The 26,151-nt window shown below is 33.0% G+C and overlaps 1 protein-coding gene across 1 annotated transcript; it reads left to right on the top strand.

Moving 5' to 3' along the window:
• The first annotated feature begins 15,713 nt into the window (after positions 1-15,713).
• On the top strand, positions 15,714-17,126 carry LOC127738366 (uncharacterized protein K02A2.6-like). The gene has a single exon (XM_052249576.1). The coding sequence runs from the start codon at positions 15,714-15,716 to the stop codon at positions 17,124-17,126; it is 1,413 nt and encodes a 470-aa protein (XP_052105536.1).
• Positions 17,127-26,151: the final 9,025 nt, after the last annotated feature.

Genomic DNA, 26,151 nt, shown 5'->3' with positions numbered 1-26,151 from the left:
ATTCTGTAATGTTTATTGGTTACTGCATTAATTTAATGTTGTTGTCAATAAAGAATTAGATGCATAAGTTGTAAATTTAAGAGATGAAAAATCAAGTGACTTGGACCACTTTTGATAAACCTTTCAAGGAGCAGACATATACCTCATCATATACCTTTTACTTCATGATTTTTACATCGCGATGACCTTGAGGTCATCCCGATGTATTGCTATCGCCTAGATTTCCATTATGTAAATTAGTTTTGGGTTTGTAACCGATCTATAAACATGAAAAATACGCGCACATAAACGAGTGCAAAATAACATTCCTTATCGTTTGATATAAATACATCTCTTCAATGAATACTGATAAAAATATTTTTGTTTACAACATAAATTAATAATATGAAAATGTTTTGTAGTTAGATATATATATATATAAGTAAAAAATCATTGATAATATCAATGCACACGTACCGAAAAATTGTGTTTAAGCATGCGGAAGAATATCTCAAAGAACGTTTTGTGAAAATACCGTCAAGGACCGGTAACTCTGTAATTGATTTTGCGGGAAAATATGAATGCCTACTCGTATCCAATCTTAGAAAAATCGAATTTTTACAGAAAAGTGTCCACCATGCACTTGCATTGCACTATTTTTAGAATAGTAGAATAGAATGATATACAAATGGACTCAAATCATATATATATGTAACTGTTATTTTAATATAATATAAACAACAACTCAGTGTATACTGATTTGTATCACTACAATATAATAGTTATTACGGTGAAGTTGAATTTCCTGTCATTTATTCATCATCCACGCACGAACTTGTCTCAGAAAAAAATATATCTCTGTACATTAACCTCAGTTTTAGGTAAAGAGATAGTTGTTTTATTTCTGAGACAAGTGCTTTTGACCATCCTCAAGAACTTGTGGTCATCCGATGTTCAGTACTTCAGTACTTTGATTTAATGACAGCACTATTTTGATAGACATTTTAATCCTCGGTCATCCTAGATTAATAATATTTGATTCGTGAGATGTTTTGTACTTTTGTGTATGCAAAATTCATTCATGTAACATTATAGATATTGAGAAACATGTTTCGTCTAATAAACGACTTCAATTTTTGTTCCCAGCCATACATGTTTTTCATGTAATGTGAAAGCAACACTATGTGATTAACTCAAGCAGAGAGTTTTGATTTGAGACTATCCAAAACTGCTCGAAAGCCTTAAAATACCGTATTTATATACTTATTATATTTTGTTTTGAAGAATGTTTTAATATTTTGGAAAAAAAAGATTTTCGACGACTTTTTCTTAAATTCATAATATGTAACCATAAACTTCCAGTTGAACTTGGACGAAGATTTAATATTGAAAAAAGTAAAATAACAAAAATAGAACGGGAAAAGAAAGCGTAATTTATGTAATCTAGACATTGGGGAAGAATTTCATTACATTAAATACTGTTCACATTTAACAAAAGAAAGAATTACATATATGAAATAAAGTTTCATTAGAAGGTCAAATATTATAGTCTTTAATGAAATTACGTCTTCAATAAACAGTACAGATCTCATAAATGTATGCACGTAAATATATAAAAAAAGCGACTGTGCCCTCCTGAATAAATTGAAATTTGTGTTGTTGTTGTAAATATATTGTATTTATATTTATGTATAAAGACTTATTTTATTAAATTAAGTTGTATATTTATATCTTATTATACTGTAGCTGTTAAAGCTTTACATCATGTATTCTGGTGATATTATAAGGAAACACTTATTTCAAACATGTTAAAATAAAAAATTAAAATTAAAAAAAACATGACTAAATAAATAATACATGTTCTTTCTATATATTTGGCCTTTTTGCACAAAGAAAAATTGAGTAACACGACCAAAGAAAATGAAAATTGAGCAACACTTTAACTAAGGTGCTAAAGATGGTTTTAAGCAGCTACTGATCCATTGGTGGAATCCGTCTTGATATTCATAAGTCTCATTCGGTAATGTTATAAACGAGTCATGGGTGCGATATTATTGCTATACAAATGAATCCGTGGTCAGCTGTGATATTATTATTCAATAACGGCCAACCGACATTGCGCCCGTATAACTTTCGAAGAGATAACTTCAACTTTAAAATAAAAAAAGTATTGGTTTATTAGCCTCCGTACATATAAGCAGTAACCGACCTTTATGTCAAACAAAATCATGAAATGAAACATAAGGAGTGGAATATCGTATCTATAAACTCATCATAGGTACAAGGAATTGAGAGACAGTTGCTGAAAGTTTACTGTTAAAAATTGAAGTAATCTCTGACATTTTATTTAGGTAAACCAGAGCCAATCTTAAACGAAAATTTGGAGTGCGAACTTAAGGTATACCATATTTCATGAGATATCAGATGAAATCATTATTTTGAGTAAAAATAGTTATTTACATGTTAACCATTAATTTTTTTTGGCAATTTTTAGGGGAATGTTTACAATCAAAGTGTCCTTTGCGGGAACGTTTAACAAACAAAAACAAAAAACAAAGTCTTTATACGAATAAAGGGAGATGTGGTGTATGCGACAATGAGACAGCAATCCAACACAAAGAACCAAAAGACTAACAGAGGTCAACATACAGTCATCAATACTAGACCCGTGTCTTCATGGCAAGCTGTATATCGGCCCAACTGTAAAAAGTTAACATTAGATTATACAGGAACTATTGAAATATCAAAAATCTTACCATTAAGGATGACTAGGCTATAGAAATATGGTCATCTTGGTCTTCATTACGACATTAATACCATTGCTAAAGTTTGGTGTCCTTTTGGATGTGCGGGATGTATAATTTCGTAGCCATTTTGGGTCAGAATAGGGACGTTAAATCCAATTCCTTGTGTTGAGGGAATGCCAAACTCTTTGTTCCCTAAATAACTCTTGCAAAAACTCTCCGAGGGGTTCGTAGGTGGCATTGTTGTCCCTATCCAACATATCATTATATCAGTAACAGCCCAAATTTCCAGCCCTGCATCCCTGTTGTCATATCTTGCAGAACCAATCTATTGTAATAATCATTAATAGTTTATCGTAATGAATATACATGAAATAGTTGCCGCTGGACGTTAAGCAAACAATAATGAACCAATCAATCACAAATCTGCCATCAACACTATATTCTCCTTATAATCATATTAAAGTATGAAATGACAAGCATTAAATATTCTTCAGTATAGAATGATTAAAGAGATAAGAAATTTATCAATTGCTGCAGTTTGTAGATCCACAAGTGGATTGTCTCTTTATAACGAAATTTTCGATTGTGTATGCCACTTCAAAACGGAAAGTCCCTTAACAAAATAAGAACATGTTTTCTTGAATTTAAGGCTATTTTTAGGCGTTGCCAATTTTCCATGGGTATTGTTTACTGATAATGAGAATGGTAAATACATACATGTTGTCTCTTTGACACATTCCCCATTTCCATACTCAATTTTATGTAGATATAAGAAGATGTGGTATGAGTGCCCATGAGACAACTCTCCATCCAAGTCAAAATTTATAAAATTAAACCATTATAGGTCAAAGTACGGTCTTCAACACGGAGCCTGTGTATTTATTTTTCAAAAGAAAAAGAATTTCATTTATATAAAGTTGATGTTTTCCATAGCTGTAACTGGGCGTAACTATATATTTCTTTCTCATATTTATAAAACATTCATGTCTTGGTTAGTTTTGAAATATTTCAAACTCTACAGTCTATAGTTTAATTTTAGTATCTAACATACAGAAATTTTCAGTTTGATTTATATATTTATACAATTCTGTTAGTAGATTTTAATTTGTGTTAAGTAAAATTAATACCTCTTTTTATAATTTAATATTTAAATTTATCAAATTCTATATAAACAAATAAAGAAAGAAATCGAAGCAAATACAATTCAAGTAAATTTTAAAATGAAATATGAAATACACATATTTATAAACGTAGGGTGAATTTCATTATTCTTTCTGTAATTTTAATATATGTATGGTTAGCAGTGTGTATACAAAGTTTAACAGAAACTGGTTTCTGTACCTTGTACCTATTTAGTTTAATATAGCCTACTACGACATGTCAAGACATATATGCTCCAGAAAGCCACCAAAACTGATGCATAAACGGATGATACACCAAACATGTTTAACCCCGCCACATTCTGTATGTGCCTGTCCCAAGTCAGGAGCCTGTAATTCAGTGGTTGTCGTTTGTTGCTGTGTAACATATTTGTTTTTCGTTCATTTTTTTTGTACATAAATTAGGTCGTTAGTTATCACGTTAGAATTGTTTTACATTTGTCATTTCGGGGCCTTTTATAGCTGATTATGCGGTATGGGGTTTGCTCATTGTTGAAGGCCGTACAGTGACCTATAGTTGTTAATTTCTGTGTTATTTGGTCTCTTGTGGAGAGTTGTCTCATTAGCAATCATACCACATCTTCTTTTTTATATCCATACTTGTAAGCCAATGCCAGAGTATTCAGTCAGGAGTAGAACATCAAACCACCCTGATTGGAGCCTTTAAGATTTTCTAATTTACTGGTAAGCCAAAGAAAACATTCCACGTACTACCTATTTTGGATTACTTCTTGATCTTGCAAAGTCCCTTGGTTTGATTATCTTTACTCACTGCAGAAAGATGAACGTTTTAATTATACCAGCCAGCGTATCATGCAGGAGATGTTGCAGAGATTCAATCAACAGATAGTCACAGTCAATGCAGCAGAGCACCTCATGTTAATAGAGAAAATAACAAGAATATAGAATGATAGCTTAACTGTGTAAACAAGAGACAGAAGATACCAAATTAACATTAAAAACTCATGTCGAGATAAACTGACAACGCTTTGGCAAAAAACGACAGACGACAAAAAGACAAACCTGTCTACACTAATATATATGTACATTTATAAATGTATATATATATTCCAATTGTCGTAACCACATTGCCGTTCTCGTTTCCTTGATTGTAACCATTCTGAATCTGTGCTTACCAAGAATAAAGACAACAGTAGCTACCGCTGTTCAACAGTCATAATTCGATTAAGCAAAAACAAATCCGGGTAACAAACTAAAATCGAGCGAAACACATTAACTATAAGAGGAAAACAACGGAACAACAGAAATACTGAACTACAACAAAAGCAAACGCCAACATACATAGAAACGGACTGTCTGATAACAACTGCCATATTCCTGACTTGGTACAGGAAATTTTAAGAAAACAAACGGTGGATTGAACCTGGTTTTATGGCTAGCCAATCATCCCGCTGATATGGCAACATGATGTGGTCTTCTCTGACATAGATATCCCATAAAGGTCTACCAACTCGTGGAGACGTCTGTAAAACTTCCATAGGGTATATTTCAAATTAATCACTTTGAACCTTCGGCTCAATAGCTTTTTGGTATGCAACAACCTTGTAGGACATCTCAAAACATGTGAAGTTGTCTCATAATACAAATACGTAAGTGTAAATTTTCGGACAGGCCATATATATGATTTATCTAAATTTTTACATTTTCTTTGCAAGTTTTTGGAATTCTGGTTGGTAGACCGTTTATTGTTTTTTGTTGGGTTGACTAGCGGACGGTAAAGTGTCATCTGTGTGGAGGATTTACCACGATGAAGTCAACTGAAGTCTTTTGGAAGATCTTTGCGAGTGTAGTCTGTTGAGATGTGGCAGGACACCACCAAGCATGACGAGAGTACAAAAAGGAAGGACTCTTGATTAAAGTTTTAAGACCTGCTGCATTGACGTCATTACGTTTTGATGCTTCACTTTCAAGACTGACAATGAATAAACTTATCATCGATACCCGGATTAAAAAGAATCATAAGGGTCGCTCGTATAAAAAAAAGGCCAAATAAAGTACGAAGAACATTGAGGACTAAAAATTCCAAAAAGTTTTCGCCAAATACAGCGAAGGTAATCTATTCCTGGGGTAGAAAATCCTTAGTATTTTGAAAAATTCAAAGTTAATTTAAAATTATGATCATATCAAAGATAATTTATGTCAACACAGAAGTGCTGACTACTTGGCTAGTGGTACACTCGGGGAGAAAACCTCCACAAGTAGTGGCATCGACCCAGTGGTTGTAAATAAACTCATCATAGATACCAGGATTAAGGTTAAAACTATATGATGGTAGGCATTGGTTAACAGCTCGGAATGCGGTTTCATGCATGTGACAACCAACAAGTTCTAGTATCACCAACCTCTTTCAGTTTGGACGACAGGGTCACACAGAAATATATACAACAAGTTGCTTTCTTTAAAAAAAGAAATGCAATCGTAAACCCAAATGCTTGTTTGGCATTAGATATGTAAAGATAATTGTTTAAAAAAAAAAGATTTATTGTTTTATATCATTTTTGTTATATAAGAATTAGAAACTGACAGTGACTGTTTTCTTAAAGTAAATACTGTTCAATGTGGGGTGAAATATTCTTGTTAAAGGAATATTTTTTTCTCTCCTCTCACCCGAAAGACATAATGTTAAGTCACCCACTTGATGTTCCATTCTAAGATGCTGGTTTTTGTTTTTAAATTAGAGTTAGTTTTTAGGCTAAAGTTCAAATGCAAATGTGAAGAAATTTAATCAATTAATGATTATATGTGTTGAAGAAATGCAATACGTGAACCTGTAAAATAGCCGTTTCTGTTGGAATTTGAGATATGTTCATGGTTATTTGAACAATGGCTTGATATTGATCATTATTAAGATCCTTACACCTGCTCTGCAAGGTTTTTTATGCTTAGGGTAGCAAGCATTGGCAATTTTAAGTTCTGTGCTTTGTGTATGCTCTTAAAAGTTTTAGACGACAAACCTCTTTTGTTAAAAACAAACACTTTTAAAACCTTTAACTCGCTTTGAAGATATTTTCCGGATGTCCCTTTTTATTTTGATGTTTTCTTATATTTTGAATTATGGGTCATGAAAAAAGGCCTGCAAGTTTAATTGTAAATATATACAATTTGAATCGCACTGTATCCTCTTCACCTTGATGACCGAAACCAATTCATTAAAAAGATATTTATAGCCTAGACAAAACAGCTTACACCTTGTACTTATAAACAAACAAACAAAATTGAAAACAACAAAAAAACTAACATGGTCAAACCTGAAATTACCATTGATCAGTATACCCATCACCTAAATATGAGTTTGTTTAAAGGTCACATTTATGAACTGTTGTAAGGTGTTCCTTTTTGTCGAGCCTTCGACTTTAGTTGAAAAAGCGAGACAAAGCGATTCTACATTCCGTCGGTGTCGTCGGCGGTGGCGTCCATAAATATTCACTCTGTGGTTAAAGTTTTTGAAATTTTAATAACTTTCTTAAACTATTCTGGATTTGTAACAAACTTGGACAGAAGCTTGTTTATGATCATAAGATAATATCCAGAAGTAAATTTTGAAAGAATTAAATTCCATTTTTCTGTATTTTACTTATAAATGGACTTAGTTTTTTTCTGCTGGGAAACAATACATTCACTCTGTGGTTAAAGTTTTTTTAAATTCTAATAACTTTCTTAAACTATCCTGGATTTGTACCAAACTTTGACAGAAGCTTGTTTATGATCATAAGATAGTATCAAGAAGTAAATTTTGTAAAAATGAAATTCCATTTTTTCCGTATTTTACTTATAAATGGACTTAGTTTTCTGCTGGGATACAAACATTCACTCCGAGGTTAAAGTTTTTTTTAAATTTTAATAACTTTCTTATACTATCCTGGATTTGTACCAAACTTGGACAGAAGCTTGTTTATGATTAAAAGCTAGTATCTAGAAGGAAATTTTTGACAAAATTTTGTACCTGTTTATCTGTATTTTTCTTATAAATGGACATAGTTTTTCTTCCAGTTAACATTATATACAGTCTGAAGTTAAATTTTTTAGATTTATAAACTATCCTGGATTTTTACAAAACTTGGACAGAAGCTTCTTAAAATAAAAAAAAAAATAGTATTGAGAGGAATATTTTTATTGATGTTTTTCCTCATTTTTGTTGAGCCTGCGATTTACAGCAAAAGTAGGCGAGACACTGGGTTCCGCGGAACCCTCACGATTTTTTTTATCTGAACACGATTTTTTCATTAAATATTAAAGGGTGTCTTTTACATGGTAAAATTACACTACTGTCTTATGGTATGTATGTAAATTCTTTTAAACTAGGTATATTCATAAGCACATATCCTAAGTCCGAAGCATGTTGTTTAGTGGTTGTCTTTTTTTGGTGCAGTTCATTCCTTCTTTTTGTTTCTGGTTTGAAGTTAAATTAGATCTGTTTGTTTTTTTCCTGTTTAAATTGTTTTATAACAGTGTTTTGGGGTCCTCGGTAGGATGCTGTCCAATGTGAGCCAAGCTTTTGTGTTGAAGGCTGAATTATAACCTATAATTGCTAATTTTGACTACACTGTGTTTTGATGGAGAGTTGTCTTCCTACCACATTTAAAAAGATATTCCCTGACATTTGACAAATCCATTAGAATAATCGAAATATTGAAATTGAACTGAAGTTGCATAGTAGGTTTCTTACATTGACCCGGCTATCCTTTTTCTCTCTTGCTGGATAGTTTTATACTGGTCATTTGGGGGCACTGTGTAGCCTACTGATCAGTCATGAGATGGCTCAAAATCTTCTTACACTATTTTACATTTTCGTACTTAATATATTAAAACTGAAAATTCATCATCTGATCGTCTTTATGAAATAATAATTATTCATTTTTATTTTGACGAACATTTTGAAGAGCATTAATTACTACAGGCCGAACATAAAGTTAGATAATCTGTTCCCTGACCAAGATAACTATAAATAGAAATTATTTTTTCTTATCTCTGCCTGCATCTGTCATCACTCGGTGTCTATTAATTAATAGACATTTGATAAGGAAATAACGTTGCAATATTTAAACACAGAAAATTGCAATTTTAAAGAAAATAAAAACTATTCAAGGACGTATATCAATTTAGATTATATACGTCCTTGGTCTATCCTAGACGTAAAATTTCAATAAAGTGCAAGAAAGACTTCATTTTAATTTCAGTATTGTCCTTTAGTTAGTCCCACAAGGACGTTGAGGTATGAAAATTATGAAATAGCCTGCTTCGTACATTATGTACATTTTCCCTAGACTCGGAATCTTAAGTGAAATGCTAGAAATACTTCTTTTATAGATTTTAGTTTTAACAAATCTCGTTTCGAATATAAATCTCATTGTTTACGTGAAATCTTATCTCATATCTAAACACAGCTGGTTTCAACGTTTGACTCTAATTAGAATAACTACGCGTATATGTAAGGTAAATATTAGCAGCTTGTAATTGCGTGCAAGGAAGTATTCAAATGCTTATAAAAGTAGCTTGCGTCATAATAAATTTCGCATCATATGTAACATATCTCTATAGCAACTTTAAGATGCTAATGATTCAACAGGTCAAATAATAAGCTATTGCGCATGTATATGAAAGGTGGCCATAGAAAGAAACAGATGTATTCCGAATAACATCCGATGTTCCGAAAGACTACGGACATCGTCCAATATATACTGCGTAAACACTCAGGGGTTTACGCAAAAAGAAAAATGAATACGTTAGATGTCATTTATTGATAACGATGTAAGATATAGGTTTGAAAAATATTAATTATAATGTTTGTGGCATTGTATTGTAAGGCTTTTTAATTATTTTTTTTATAACAGGTTGACTCACTCTATAAAAAGTGCATCTATGTAATTCTATCAAAAATCTATGTCACACCATTTCCAAGTACTGAAAATACACAATAATATAACAGCACTACACATTTTACGATTAATGGGATGTAATAACATAAATATTGTGGTGTTACAAAATGAGTCAATTTTTCACAATATATAGATTTTAAACAAGCTCTATTTTATTATATTTTGGGAAATAACAGAATATGATGTCGGTTAAGTATCAAAACACTTTGTCATTTTTATACCCCTACTACCCTACCTTTTAAAAATTTCAGTGAATAGTTATTATTTCCAAAATACATTAATGATGCTGGGATTCATTGCATGAAATCTTGTGAAATAATAAAAATATATTCGTTTGAGGAGGAAGACACATGGGAGATAAATCAAGGTGCAATTTAAACCTGAGAAGAAAAGATTAAGATAATACTAATATAAGTAATAATGATCCATCATACCAAGTCTGGACTATGACAGTTGTTTTCCATTCGTTTGATGTGTTTGACCTTTTGTTTTGCCATTTTATAAAGGACTTTCCGTTTTGAATTTTTATTTTGAGTTCGGTATTTTTGTTATTTTACTTTTCACTGGCAACAAAATATAGGTTGACAACATTAAACTGTTTTACATTTTTTTTATAGGCCTGCAATCAACTACAAAGTATGTGATGACGAAAATCACTGTACCATCAAAGAAGATTTCTCAAAAGTGTTGACGAACTTGTTTCCAACCTCAATAGAATGGTAAAATATAAAAGAAATTCAAAGTACATTGTTTATAACTTGATGCAAAAATATTGAGTTTGATCATGAGGAACAAATGTAAAATCTGATAATTCCTGATCACTGTAGAATAACCAATCACATGCGTAACGGAAGCAACATGCAAACTAACTTCTCAACAATTAAATGGTGAAGGTGTGTCATATACTATATCCACAACATCAGATGGAACCTGCCCCTTAAATATATTGAAACGTGAAATAGAATTGTAATTGCCTGTAACATGTCGCCATTATTACGATTTGTCGTATGGACGAAAAAGGAAGTTAGATAATGAAAAAATACAAAATTCAAAACCATTAAAACTAAATGAAAATATACTTAAAATTGACAAGACAGAAACAAAATCTGAATCAAAAGAAAAGAGGTAAACTGAGACGACGAGAAAGAACAATGCAATGACAATACACGTGATAAATGTGTAAACTCAATGAGGAAGAACATGTTGATATGCAAATTAATTTTTTGATTTAATATCTAAGTAAAGGTGCTCCTGAGGATTTCAAGGTCCTTAGAATCTCAGCTATCAAATTCAAAGACTGAGCTTGAAAAGAGACATATAAGGTGGGATTCTAAAGTCACCAGCATATGTTTATCGTTGTACTGTAGATCTCTCCAAGTCTAACAGGATTCAAACAAATCTAGCATGCTTATCTTGCCTTCAAAGTGACTCCTACAATACCAGAAAAACTTAGCGCAACAGGCACCTGGACTTGTAGAGATGAATTTGCAATAAATAACACAGAGACAGAAAAGAAATATGCCCAGGGACATAGCAGGCATGGAGGCATATGAAATGCCAAGATGACCTTCAGATCCTTAAGACTCGAGATACTTGGTCTATTGTTGGAAATGTTGATATGGGCAAATTAACCAAACTAGCCAAATTGATACCATTATCAATAATGCACATAAGGTTTCAATGGTCACACACTGTTTACAGTATGCGTTTTATGGTTTCACGGGATTTCGGTGGCCAGTCGCATATTATCGGTCTGAAACTGAATGACCTTTTCAAATATGCAATACATGTCCTGAAAAAAGTACGAAATAACATGTCTAGTCGTGATGAAAACATATATGAACCGGGCCGCTTTCTAATAACAAATTCCATCCAAGTAATATGAAAACACTGGGAAGAGGCATTTAAATGCAAAATACATGACGGGTTTCCTATTCATAAGAGTCTGATAGAGGAGCATTTTTGTGTAACTCCAGTTTCAAAAATGAAAAATAAATCAGCTTTAGAAATACTCACCAGTGGAAAGCGGTACTTGATGAAATGTTTCCAAAGTACTTTGGAAAATCCTGCTAGATGGGCATCCATTATTGAACTCTTTGAGAACTCTCTAATACTTGTTGACAAAAGACCAATGACAAACCTCCAAGACAACCGATTTAAAAAATTGATGGATGTGCTCACCTTCTTTAACCAGTGGGAAATCGAAATAACTGAATGTCAAATTTACAATTCTGTCAAAAACATTATGAAATCCGAAACCAGAGAAGATTTAGTATTCAGAATTTATATTACTGTGTGAATTATCAATTATTCATAATAGCTGCATAAACCCTGGTTATCGGAACTCTGACTTGATAGAGAACAATGTCTGTCAATAAAGAGGGATTAAAAAGTAAGCCCACACTAGCCCATCCAGTTCAGATAGCCAAATGTCTTGGAAAAAATCTCTGTCATCGAAATGTAACTCTGTTTGTTGATTTTGACTGTTTATCATTAACTGTGTACATGCATTTCGGGTGAAACACAATAACGGGGACTTTTACAATTGGTTTTTGTTATGTAAGCTCTACAGCTGACTTACACTTAGAAGGAAGCCAGTTTCCTGTTTTTAATATTTGAAATTGAATTCTTTAGTTTAACCCAAAACTTTGAGATTCTATCTTGGTAATTTTCAGACGTTATATGGTTGCATTTAGAAATTTACATTATTTTTACCTTTAGAAGCTTTTAAACAATACTCGCAAGGAAAATAATCTGCAAGATATTTTAAGGAACAGTTATCTTTTTTCTTCAACGCAAAAAAGTAAAAAAAAAAAGAAGCCAAAATACCGCCAATATTCAAATGTTTTAACAGATAGTTTGAAAACAGTTGTCTGTTTAGAGAAAGGAATGGTTGAAGGCCGTACTTTGACATATAATTGTTAACTTTTTATGTGACTAGGATGGAGAGTTGTCTCATTGGCAATCATGCCACATCTTATTTATATTTATAATTGAACACAAATCCGAAAACATAGATAGTTTTATGAAAACGCTTACTGAAATAGAAAGGATCGTAAATGAAATAAGCTTACGGAATACAAAAACAGAGAACAGTGTGTAAGGTTTGAGTTCTGTATATATTTTCCGACCTAGACTATCAAAGTGAAGAAAAAATTGAGGAAAAAGCTAGAAGTTTTTTGTATTATGAACTTAAAATTGATAAAAAAAAAAAAGAATTCGGAAATAGTCACAGATTTAAAAAACCAGAACTAAATGGCACACGACCGATCGTAGTAAACTTTGTTTATTGGAAAGATCTCGGAACAGTCCTTAATAGAGCATACATCTAAAAGGGAAACCATTCGGTATCAAGGAGCAATTCCCAGGCAAAGTCGAGGCAAGACGCACGAAATTACGGGGTATATCCAGTTATGAAGAAGGCAGGACAAGACAGGAAACAAGCGAACCTTGTTATAGATAAATTAGCCATCGACGGAAAGGAGTTCATTGCCGAACCGGAAAAAAAGCTGTATTAAGCGTCAGTGACATTATTAACAAACACATTCAAAGTCCACCTACACCACCAATATTAGAAAAAAGCGCAAGAAGAGACTCAAATGACCATAACTCTCTTAAAAACTATCATGTCATTTAACAATCTTTCTATCAAAATTGGAAACATTCCCAGAAGCACTGGGGGAAGGAAGTAGGACAGGTCAACAAAAGTAGTCAACTATCGGGTTGTAAATATTCATTATATAAAATTGTGTTGTCTAAATGTTTGTGGGATCAAGCCAAAATTACTATTTCAAGATTTTGAAGTTTTAATAACATCACATGATATCTTAATTTTATTTAGAAACAAAACTAGATGTATTTAGATATATTAAACTTTGCAAGTGGCTATAATTATATTTTTAAATGTAGAAATAAGTTTCGTAAAATGTCTGTGGTATAACTGAAGTTGATGAACCAAGTTTATGGCAAAGAATGTCTCGTCCTTTTTCTAAAAAAAGTTCATCGGAAGATACCAATACCTTATTGATAAATATTCTGCATCAACTTCACAAATAGTACATGATGGTCTTGAAGTATAGATTCTAGATACTGACTTTGTTTATAATCTTAATTACGTGTTATAGTGGTCTTTTTATTTGTAACCTTTACTGTTTAGGCAATTTTTGTTTATATCCTTTTGGCGTGGCTCGGTATTTATACATACCGCCATTGTGTTATTGTGCTATGGTCATTTTTTTGTATTCTTGTCTTTCATTTTTGTCTATGTGCTTTGTCATAAGAGTGTCTACATGTCATTTTGTATTTTCTTTGTTGACATAGTTGTTTGTTTTATAGTGATTAAGATTATATTACACTGTTGACTGCTGTACCCCAATTTTTGACATTTTTACCTATTATGTCTGTTTGTTTTATTCACAAATTGTTATCAATATAATGGAATTTGATGAGACTGTCATACAAGTGAGAAGTTTAGCTAGCTATAAAACCAGGTTTAATCAACACTTTCTACATAAGGAAACGCCTTTATCAAGTCGGGAATATGACAGTTGTTTTCCTTCGTTTGATGTGTTTGAGCTTTTGATTTTGCCATTTGTTAATGGACTTTCCGTTTTGAATTTTCCTTGGAGTTAGGTATTTTTGTTATTTTACTTTTTAAAAGAGTTTGAAAACTGTTTAAATTTCCTAAAACAGATTCTGAAAATGTACAATGGGTTAAATTTTTTTGAGATCTTTTAGAAGATGAGTTTTGTTATGGTGTGTATATATATCTTCAGATAATTCAAAGTATTCATCCGTAGATGACTTTTCTGATGTAAAAAATGGATTTATTTCTTTGTTGGATAGTGATAACAGATAAGCACTGGTTGGTGATTTTCATGCTAGACTTTTGTAGTCCTAATGATAACTTTTTACAGATTATGCACATTAATAGTGACGAAAAAAATTGGAAATTTTTTCATGACCATAATAATCATGTTAAAACCGGAATATCAGTGCACAGTGTAGATTTAGACATTACACTTTCGGACATAGACTTTTGGAACTTTATAAGAAAAATAATTGATAAATTGAAAACTCTGGAGTAGATAGTGACAACTATATAGAAAATGTTACTTTTAATGATACAAGTGTGTAGTATATTAAGTATTGTCTGATATTCTATAATGATACGTTCTGAGTAGTGCTGTGGCTGTTCTGTACGATCTGTGACTGTATGAAAAGTACCCGTTGGGTACCAGGGATTCTGATTGTAAACGATGCTGAATAAACATGTCTTCTCTAATGTATTTCGTTAAATCGGCCTGATACATATAAAACATGAGCCATCAACACTACAATTGGCGACGAGGATAAAGAAGAAACATTGAACTTTAATGTGGTAAGCTGATTTTTGTGAAATGGCAGCTAAAATCGATTTAAATCCAGTTGGAAATTTCGATGTCAGTGGAGATAGACTCGGACAATCATGGACTCGGTGGCTGAGAAGTTTTGAACTTTATGCAACAGGAAAAGGTGTATCCGACAAGAAACAAAAGAAAGCATTATTATTACACTGTGCAGGACTCGATGTACAAGATATATACTTCACATTAACGGAGGAAGATGGTGACGACGATTTTGATAAAACGATCAAAACATTGAAGAAACATTTTGATGCCAAGGTAAATTTTTCAGTAGAACGTTATAATTTTAGAAGTATCAAACAAAATGAAACAGAAACAATAGATCAATACATCACAAGATTGAAACAACAAGTAGTATTGTGTGATCATGCAGACCCCGACGCACAAGTAAGGGACCAGGTCATAGAAAAATGTCGTTCTAATAAATTACGTACTCGACTTCTTGAAAAGGGACCAGGTTTGACTTTAGATGATGTAAGAACAATTGCAAGAACTTTAGAAATGGCTGAAAAGCATTCTCGCGAAATGGAGGGTGCAAATGGTTATGGCAACAACCCATCAAGTAGTCACGGAAGTGTCAATAGAGTCAATCAAAGAAAACCAACACAATATGGACAGAACAAAACGAAAACAAAATCAGGATTAAAATGTTATCGGTGTGGGAGAGAGGGACACTTCGGTAAAGATCTATCTTGCCCAGCACAAGGTAAAACATGCAATAAATGTGGGAAAAGTGGTCATTTTGGAATCGTGTGTAAAACGAAACAAGGAGGGCAACAAAATCAAAGAAGATATGGTAAATATGGTCATAAAAGTGCAAAAGGTATTGTCAACTATGTGGAATCAGATGATGATGAATATGCATTTATTGTGAAACATCAAAGTGATAAAAATGATGAAATTGAAATTAATGCTGGTGGCATAAATATGAAATGTGTAATTGATAGCGGTGCATCAGTAAATATAATTTCAAGTGCATTGTGGGAAAAATTGAAAATTCAGAAAATTGTGTGTAAATCTGAAAAATCAGAAAAGAAATTATATGCTTATGGTAGTGAAACACCACTAGAGGTGTTAGGAAAATTCACATGTAAATTAAATGTCAAAGGTCAATCTGAAAGTGTAGAAGCTGAATTTTATGTTGTTAAAGGAAAAAGTGTATCATTGCTAGGTAAAGCAACAGCTATACAATTAGGTGTTTTGAAATTAGGAATATATTCAATAAATGAAGATATTAGAGGAAAATATAGTGATTGCTTTAAAGGAGTAGGCAAATTGGAAAATTTCAAATTAAAGTTGCACATAAATTCAAAAGTTGAGCCAGTTGCGCAAAGAATGTACAGGATACCGTTCACATTGAGGGAAAAAGTGGATAAAAAACTTGATGAATTAGAATCACAAGACATCATTGAGAGAGTAAATGACCAGACACCGTGGGTCAGTCCAGTTATTGTAGTTCCTAAACCTAATGGCGATATAAGGTTATGTGTTGACATGAGGGCAGCAAACAAGGCGATAGTACGCGAACGGCACCCGATACCAACTGTGGACGAAATATTGTACAAAATGAATGGCGGAGAATGGTTTAGTAAAATGGATTTGCGATATGGATTTCATCAATTGGAGCTTGAAGAAGGTTCACGTGAGATAACGACTTTTGTCACACACAGGGGACTTTACCGTTATAAACGTTTAATGTTCGGGATAAATGCCGCACCTGAGAAATACCAACAAGTTATATCTCAAGTATTTCATGATATTGAAGGTGTCCAGAACATATCAGATGACATTGTTGTATTTGGTCGCACAAAAGAAGAACATGACGAAAGACTTAATCTAGTTTTAGACAGAATCCGTCAGAAAAAGTTGACTCTAAATGGTGACAAATGTGAATTTGCTATGGACAAAAATAACATTTATGGGTCATATCTTATCTAAAAATGGAATAGGACCGACACAAGAAAGGGTAAAGGATATGCTAAACGCAACAGAGCCGACAAATGGATCGGAAGTTAAGAGCTTTTTAGGTTTAGTTAACTATAGTGCAAGGTACATACCTAATCTTGCAACCATATCCGAACCACTTAGAAAATTGACAAAGAAGAATGAGGCCTTCCGATGGGGCAAAGAGCAACAAGAAAGTTTTGAAAAACTAAAATATTCACTCAGTGAAGGAGAAACTCTAGGATACTATAGACTAGATGCAGATAAAACTCAACTAATAACAGACGCAAGTAATGTAGGACTTGGTGCTGTGTTAGTGCAAGAGAATAAAGGAATGTCTCGAGTTATAAGTTATGCTAGTAGGGCGCTGTCTGAAACAGAAAAGAGATATTCAACAACAGAAAAAGAAGGATTAGCCGTTGTTTGGGCTTTTGAAAAGTATCACTTGTATTTGTACGGAATAGATTTTGAAATTATTACAGACCACAAAGCGCTAGAAAGTTTATATAACACAAAATGTATGAAAACTACTCAAAATGCAAGAATCCAACGATGGATGCTGAAACTTATGTCGTATAATTATCAAATAAAATATTTACCCGGAAAACAAAATATTGCAGATGCGCTGTCACGGATGGTGGCAATTAACAAAACTGAATTCAAAGAAAGGAATGTCGCTGAAGAATTTGTAAGATTTTGCGCACAGGAAGGGACACCTAAAGCGTTAACAACCCAAGAGATCGAAAAGGAAGCAAAAGTGGACACAGAATTATCAGAAGTTAGAAATTGTCTTCAACAAGCTAAATGGAACCAGTCTGTTATGAGTGCTTATTACCCCGTAAAGAACGAACTGAGTGTAATAGGATATTTAGTAATGCGTGGAAGAAGAATTGTAATTCCAAAAACACTACAAGCTAAATGCTTGCAATTAGCTCATGAAGGACACTTAGGAATTGTAGGAACTAAACAGATGCTAAGAAGTAAGGTCTGGTGGCCGAACATGGATAAGGATGTAGAGAAATATGTTAAATCATGTCATGGATGTCAGATAACATCTCAATTTTCACATCCAGAACCGCTGGAACCGACAAAGTTGCCTACAGGACCGTGGCAATACTTGGCTATTGATTTGCTAGGGCCGCTACCATCTGGACATTTTGTGTTTGTTGTAATAGACTATTACAGTCGCTATTATGAGATTGACATTACAAAAGACACTTCAAGCGAGAAAATGATAGATTCGCTTGAAAACATGTTTTTGCGTCATGGTTTACCACTGTCTATCCGTTCTGACAATGGACCGCAATTTACGTCAAAACTATTTAAGCAATACTTGGAGGATATTGATGTGAAACATGTTAGAAACACACCATTATACCCAGCCGCGAACGGTGAAGTGGAACGTCAGAATAGATCTTTAATGAAAAGGATAAGGATCGCTCAGGCAGATGCAATGGACTGGAAACGAGAACTAAGAAAGTATATAATGGCGTACAGGACAAAACCGCATAGTGTGACTGGAGTTTCACCGTCTGAACTCTTATTCAAACGTAAGATAAGGACAAAGTTACCCGAACATTATTGCGAAGAAGATGTCACGACACTTGACGAAGAAATGAGAGACAGAGACATGTACGCGAAACACAAGAACAAAATGTACATTGACGAGAAAAGAAACGCACATGAAAGTGACTTGAAAACTGGAGACAGTGTTTTAGTTAAACAACAATATACGAACAAAATGACAACTCCGTTTATTTCAACACCTTACAAACTTGTTGAGAAAATTGGTAATCAATGTGTTGTACAATCACCCGAAGGTGTACAATACCGTCGAAACACGACTCATGTAAAGAAATACAATGATCGAACTGTGTCAAATGAAAAGGACAATGACTGTGTTATGTTAGATGATCCGATCGAAACACCCAAACCGATTTCAGACGAAGCTGGTGATGTAACAAGACGTCCAGTGAGAGAGAGAAAAATGCCATCAAAATTTAATGACTATATTGTTTCATAATTTAGTTACATGTAGGATAGTATGATTTGATATAGACAGTTAAAGTTTTAGATTAGTAGGATTTGATATAGACAGTAAAAGTTTTAGATTAGTGATTGTAAGTTTTGAAAAGATAATAATTCTAATAAGAATTTTCATTTTTGTTTTTTGATATTTTTTAAAGTAGTTATTCTAGTCAGAGATAAAGAATATTCAGTCAGTTTTATTTTCTAGTCAGTTAATAGTTATTTTCATTCTAAAGAAAGAGAAGAGTGTAGTATATTAAGTATTGTCTGATATTCTATAATGATACGTTCTGAGTAGTGCTGTGGCTGTTCTGTACGATCTGTGACTGTATGAAAAGTACCCGTTGGGTACCAGGGATTCTGATTGTAAACGATGCTGAATAAACATGTCTTCTCTAATGTATTTCGTTAAATCGGCCTGATACATATAAAACATGAGCCATCAACACTACAAAGTGCTGTGAATTACTTGCTTTTATCCTCTAATATGTTAAAAGTAGAGGATTGTAATCCCCTGTATTCAGACGTTCGTGGTCATTAAACATTCTTAATATAGGAAATTTAATAACAAACCTTGGTATAATACATTATATGCATGTAAAAGACTAACCATAAAGGCTTCTTGAAATATTAAACAATATTAACAAATCTATTCATAATGACAAGGTTACGTTGGATACTTTTTATGAATATATTTAAAATTAAAATAAGAAGTTGATGGGGATAAAGAACTTAATATTCATTTTGATAAAATTCTTCCAGAGAATATTGAAAATATTCAAAATTCGTCAATTACCAAGGACAAAATTCTGGGTGTTGTGGAAAATATCAAAATCAATAAAGCCTCTTGGTACGATGATATTGTAGACGAACATATTAAAGATTCTGTTCATTTTATGATGCCAATATACTGTAAACTGTTTAATATAATTAAATTTCGTGAAAATACCAAACTCGTGGTCAGAATGTATTAATTATCCTACAAATTTTTAAAAATAAAGGTAACATTATATATGAACTACATCAATGTCTTGTGTGGTAAGATTTTAACTGCTATCTTGAATGAAAGACTTAGCAAATCGTCAGATGAGATAGGATTAATAACAGAATCTCAAAGAGGTTTTAGAAAAGGCTATATCACAACTGATAATATTTTCTCATTGTATTCTTTAATTTCTATCTTCCTGTCACTTGGCAGAACATTACACTAAAATTGAGAATGGAAATGGGGAATGTGTCAAAGAGACAACAACCCGACCACAGAACAGACAACAGCAGAAGGCCACCAACAGGTCTTCAATGCAGCGAGAAATTCCCGCACCCGGAGGCGTCCTTCAGCTGGCCCCTAAACAAATATATATACTAGTTCAGTGATAATGAACGCCATACTAAACTCCAAATTGTACACAAGAAACTAAAATTAAAAATAATACAAGACTAACAAAGGCTAGAGGCTCCTGACTTGGGACAGGCGCAAAAATGCGGCGGGGTTAAACATGTTTATGAGATCTCAACCCTCCCCCTATACCTCTAGCCAATGTAGAAAAGTAAACGCATAACAATACGCACATTAAAATTCAGTTCAAGAGAAGTCCGAGTCTGATGTCAGAAGATGTAACCAAAGAAAATAAACAAAATGACAATAATACATAAATAACAACAGACTACTAGCAGTTAACTGACATGCCAGCTCCAGACTTCAATTAAACTGATTGAAAGATTATGTCTTCATCATATGAATATCAGGCACAATCCTTCCCGTTAGGGGTTTAGTATCATACCATCATAACATATATGAGAAGAACATAACCCGTGTCATGCCAACAACTGGTTTTTAAATAAATGTGTTTAGTGCAGATGCAAAGACCCTATAAGTGAATCAATATCAACGCCAAAATATGCAATCTTTAATGACCTGACAACAGTATCGTAACTATATCCCTTCTTAATAAGTCTATTTAAAGGTTTTGTTAGTTTCAGAGGTGAATACTGACATTTTTGTGCTTTATAAAGAATATTTCCATAAAAAATTGGATGTGAAATACCTGAACGTATAAGAAGTCTGCATGTTGAGCTATATTTACGAATGATGTCCTTATACCGATGATAAAATTTAGTAAATGTTTTGACTAGTTTGTGATATCGAAAACCCTGGTGTAATAATTTTTCAGTAATACATACATTTCTCTCGTTAAAATCTAAAACATTGTTACATACACGAGCGAATCGTACAAGTTGAGATACATAAACACCGTAAGATGGTGACAAGGGAACGTCACCATCTAAAAATGGATAATTAACGATAGGAAATGAAAAATCATCTCTTTTATCATATATTTTAGTATTAAGCTTTCCGTTAATGATATAGATATCAAGATCGAGGAAAGGGCAGTGGTCATTGTTAGTATTAGCTTTATTTAAAGTAAGTTCAACAGGATAAATTTCTTTAGTATACATACTGAAGTCGTCATTATTGAGAGCCAAAATATCATCCAAATATCTAAAAGTATTATTAAATTTGTGTATCAGATGTTGTTTCGATGGGTCTTTACTGATTTTTGTCATAAATTGTAACTCATAGCAATACAAAAAAAGGTCCGCAATAAGTGGTGCACAGTTAGTCCCCATTGGAATTCCGATAACCTGACGATATACTGCATTCTTTAGGTGTGACATAGGAGTAAGACAAAGAGAGAACTTTATTTAAATGACATAGAAGATTTCTTTATTCAAACGATAATTATAGTTTAGAAAAAGTTGAAAGTCTATGTTTTGATAATCTTCGTGTTTATGCCAAAATATTTGCATTGCTTTATGCTGATGAAAACCATAATTCTGGCAGAATCTCCGGAGGTATTTACAAAACGCTTTGGATAGTTTTGAAGCCTAATGTACGAAATTGAATTTGAAAGTGAACTTAAATAAAACGAAAATTCTTATTTTTTGTAAGAGAAAATCCAAACATCACCCAATCTTTTAACTTTTTGACCATGATTTAGACATAGAAGATTATCACTCTTATTTAGGAGGAACTTTAAGCTACAATGGTTCTTTTGTTGAAACCAAGAAAAGAATAGTCGAACAAGTGCAAAAAACACTATTAAGTCTCTATTGGAAGATACGTAATACAACACCTGTTGACTTGCAAATTAGTTTAGTCGGTAACCTTATACTTTCCGTCCTGACGTATTGTTGTGAGGTGTGGGAGGTTAGAAAACGTTCAGATGGTAAAAAAACACAAAAATATTATCACGGTTTATTAGTAAACTCACCGTTATCTTGATATTATTTTCTTTAAATAAATTAAATATTAACAGCAATAACTGTCCTTTTCTATATTTAGATATTTCAGTTTTACACGAGAAAATTTACGACAAAAGGGACGATTTTTCTTTCCTTATTGTTAATTTTCCTTTTGTGGACGGTGATGTTCCTTTGGCACCGTCTTACGGTGTTTATATATCCCAACTCATTCGCTATCCCCGTGTCTGTAGTGACGTTTTGGATTTCAATGAGCGTAATCTATGTATTACTGGTGAACAATTTAGTCAGGGATTTCGTTACCACAAATTACTTAAACCATTACCAAATTTTTCCATAAATACAAAAGTTTGGTTATACCTGTAGAAAAATCATTTCAACTGAAATAGCACATCCTAATTTTTTTACGAATGTTGTTTACCGAGCACGGAAATTTAGATACGATTAAAGTAAACATATCAAACCTTAAAAATAAACTTATTCTTGACCGTTACCAATTCAGCACTTTAATTAGATCTTTGAATATTGTTTTAATTGGTATTAATTTTGATATTGTTAACAGTAAATTAAAACCATACTAAATATTGTTGTTATGCACATATGCATATTCACGGTACTACAATCTGTCGATACCTATGGTTTTGCATTGCACAAGGTCATGTTTTTCTGTGTCTGTTTATAACGTCTTTACATTAAATCCATTTGATGTTTGATGTGGACTTATTGATATTTGAGTCTTAGATACACATGTTTTTTTATTAGTTGTTATTGGCTTTGAATTAGCTGTCAGGAACTGCGAGTACTCTCAGATCTTTACTTAGTGTAGTGCCTTTGTTTTTGTGGGATATATAGATACGCTGACCCGTCCGGTCTGTGTTTCCGTTAGATGTTTTCTGTGTTGTATCGATCTGATTAGTTAAGCCATTTTCAACTGATATTTTTAGTTTGTTCTTATGTTGTACTGTTACACCACTGTCCATGGTTAGGGAGAGGGTTTAACCCCACCACATTCTGTATGTGGTATGTGCCTGATATGTGTAAAAATCATCTGAAAAGGGCTTAACTCATTAGATCGATACAAAGCAGAAAAAAACAAGAGACAAAAACACACAGAACGGATGTGGCAGGGTGTTGATCTATGATGTTTGCTTTGCTGTATCTTCACTACTATAAAACAGTTTGATTATAATTTAGAAAAAAAAGGATGAAAAAAGTTAACTGCTAAAAAATTATGAGCCGAAAGTAATCGTTAATGTGCTTATCAGAAACCGGAAAATCTTTTTTTTAGTTGACATCAGTTTGTTATTTTAGACCCCAAGTGTTCCCTTTATTGTGCTTTACCCGATTTGTATGCGTGCACTATATTCAAATATACACACAAATATTACTGACCATAGGTCGAAATTGATGATTTAACAAGTGTATGAATATGTAAGCAAAATGGGTCAAAGTCTCAAATGACCGGGTTGCTTTACTTTATATGATATTTTTTTCTAATTATTTATGGAAAACAATTTAAGTGACTGTGGTAGTTTCTACTTAATTGATCGACCCAGATGAAGGAAGAGGAATTTAGTTGACACTAAAAAAAAAAAGTGTTTCGGATAGGAGCAGAATAATTGCATTGAACTAGTTCATTTACACATTTAACATCTAGAAAGCGTTAATCTCTCCCACACGAAACATAGGCTTTGACGTCCACATTCTGACCGAACGAGGCTGCGTATTTATAGATCCCGCATAACAAAACGGACGTTCGATATGGCCTTTTCTGTCGGGCGGGAGGAGTGCAGGTGTTCATATTGGCTATCATAGTGTCTAAATCTGTTTTATTGGTGCCAAGGAGCAGGTGTCCCCATGTTTATCCAAATGACTAAATGTAATGACCTCTTGCTAAGAAGTATCCATGATATCCTCCTTATCAGTCAACTCTCGCATAACAAATGTAGGCTTTGGTAGTTCCTACTTCGTCAATTTTCTTTATTGTTATTTTTTAGAAAGATATAGTACTAAATTAGTCAAATTGAAAATAATTTAATACAAATGCATTGAATGTTAATGACCGAGAGGAATTTGACTATAATTACATAGCATGTAAATAGCATTGATGTATAAAACATTTTTGGGGTATAGAACTAGTCTCAGGTTTTCCATGAAAGGACTAAGATACATCCGAAAGCGCCTACGTCTGGCTAAGCGGGATGTAAAAATGCGAAGCCACGTGTGGTCGGATTTAGGACCTTGAATCCAAAGACGCACAAATCCGATAAAAAAACCCTCTTTTTTCAAACGGTACACTGTAGCATTTGATTTGTGTGTTCCATGGAACATCATACGGGATACCCCTGATTTGACTCATGTACAGCCAGTAGTTTATTATTACTTTGACAATTCTGATACTTTTCAAAAATTAAAACCATTTACTTTTAATATTTTCGACTGTTTGAATACACCCGCTACTAGTGAATCAACTATCATTTCTTCTTGTAAACATAAAAAGGAAAGAAGAGCACATATAAGACATATTAGATGTTAATCACTTCTCCAGATTTCACTAATAACTTAACAGTAAACACTTATTATTTAAAATCTTTTGAGCCTCTGGACTGTTCCACGGACAATGTCGTTTACGGAATTGAATGTACTATGTGTAGGCTACTTTATTTTGATGAAATTCGACACAATTTGCGTAAAAGGATTAATCAACACCGGTCTGATAATAAAGATCCGCAATTCAGGTTTCTTTAAAACTATTGTAATCAACCGGACCATGATCCTTCTTTATCATTGAAAGTATGCATCATCAAAAAAAGTTATCACCACACCAATAGGCTTATACTAAGTACTCCTTCCCGAAAATATAGAACATTTCTGGGAAAGGAAACTAGGTACTCCAATGTCATACGGTTGCAATTATTACATCAAAGGAGTAGAAAATTTGTCACGTCCAGCATGTAGTAGCGTATATGTAATAAGCTTATTTGATACTAACTTAAGACCCATTGTAGTCATGGGCAAAAACATTACCATCGGCCCAATGTAAAAAATTCTTCCAAATCTAGATCGCCCTCTGAGAGCTTTGATGACCTTCTTTCGTATCTTCATCATCCGCTATGATTACATTACGTTAGAACTATTCTTAAACCAGTAAGATCGCAACCATTACATGATGAAAATAGAAAATTCCTTCCAGTTATGTTTTCTAGTAAAGGAATCGATGCTATCAACGTCAGCAACGTTCTTTATCTCAAAGAGGTAACATCTATAATTCCACTTTATTTTCAAAATCTGTCTGTTCCTATTGTATCCTTCAGTTACACCAAAACCGAAGAATGCACCAAAACCGAAGGATGCACCAAAACCATTGCAACTAAAGTATTTAACTATAAGCAAGCATTGCAGGGCCTTGATTTAGAAGAATACAACAACAAACATGTGACTATTCCCACTCGCCTTATATTTACAGCCCCTATGGCCATGTTATTACTGGGGATCTAAATATAATTCAACATGAATATTTCCGAAAGGTGATATCACATGGTCCTAAGTTCATAGAAGCCCCAGCACATCAATTAGAACCATAACATAACTTCAAAATAATTAATGATTCCATTGAGGACAATGCTAGACCATGGGCTAAACGAGAAGAAGTTGAACTGGACACTTTGTCAGAATGGGTCAAAGCTATCAGGTCTCCGATAAAACGTCGAATCAAAAAGTTGAAAAAACT

This window comes from Mytilus californianus, unplaced genomic scaffold (assembly GCF_021869535.1).
Source record: "Mytilus californianus isolate M0D057914Y unplaced genomic scaffold, xbMytCali1.0.p SCAF_1, whole genome shotgun sequence".
In the NCBI taxonomy this organism is placed as follows: domain Eukaryota; kingdom Metazoa; phylum Mollusca; class Bivalvia; order Mytilida; family Mytilidae; genus Mytilus; species Mytilus californianus.
The sequence above is the reverse complement of the archived record's forward strand: the minus strand, read 5'-3'. Positions and strand labels throughout refer to the sequence as shown.

Excerpts from the sequence above, each read along its gene's own strand:
- LOC127738366 (XM_052249576.1), top strand. The coding sequence starts at position 15,714 with ATGGAGGGTGCAAATGGTTATGGCAACAACCCATCAAGTAGTCACGGA.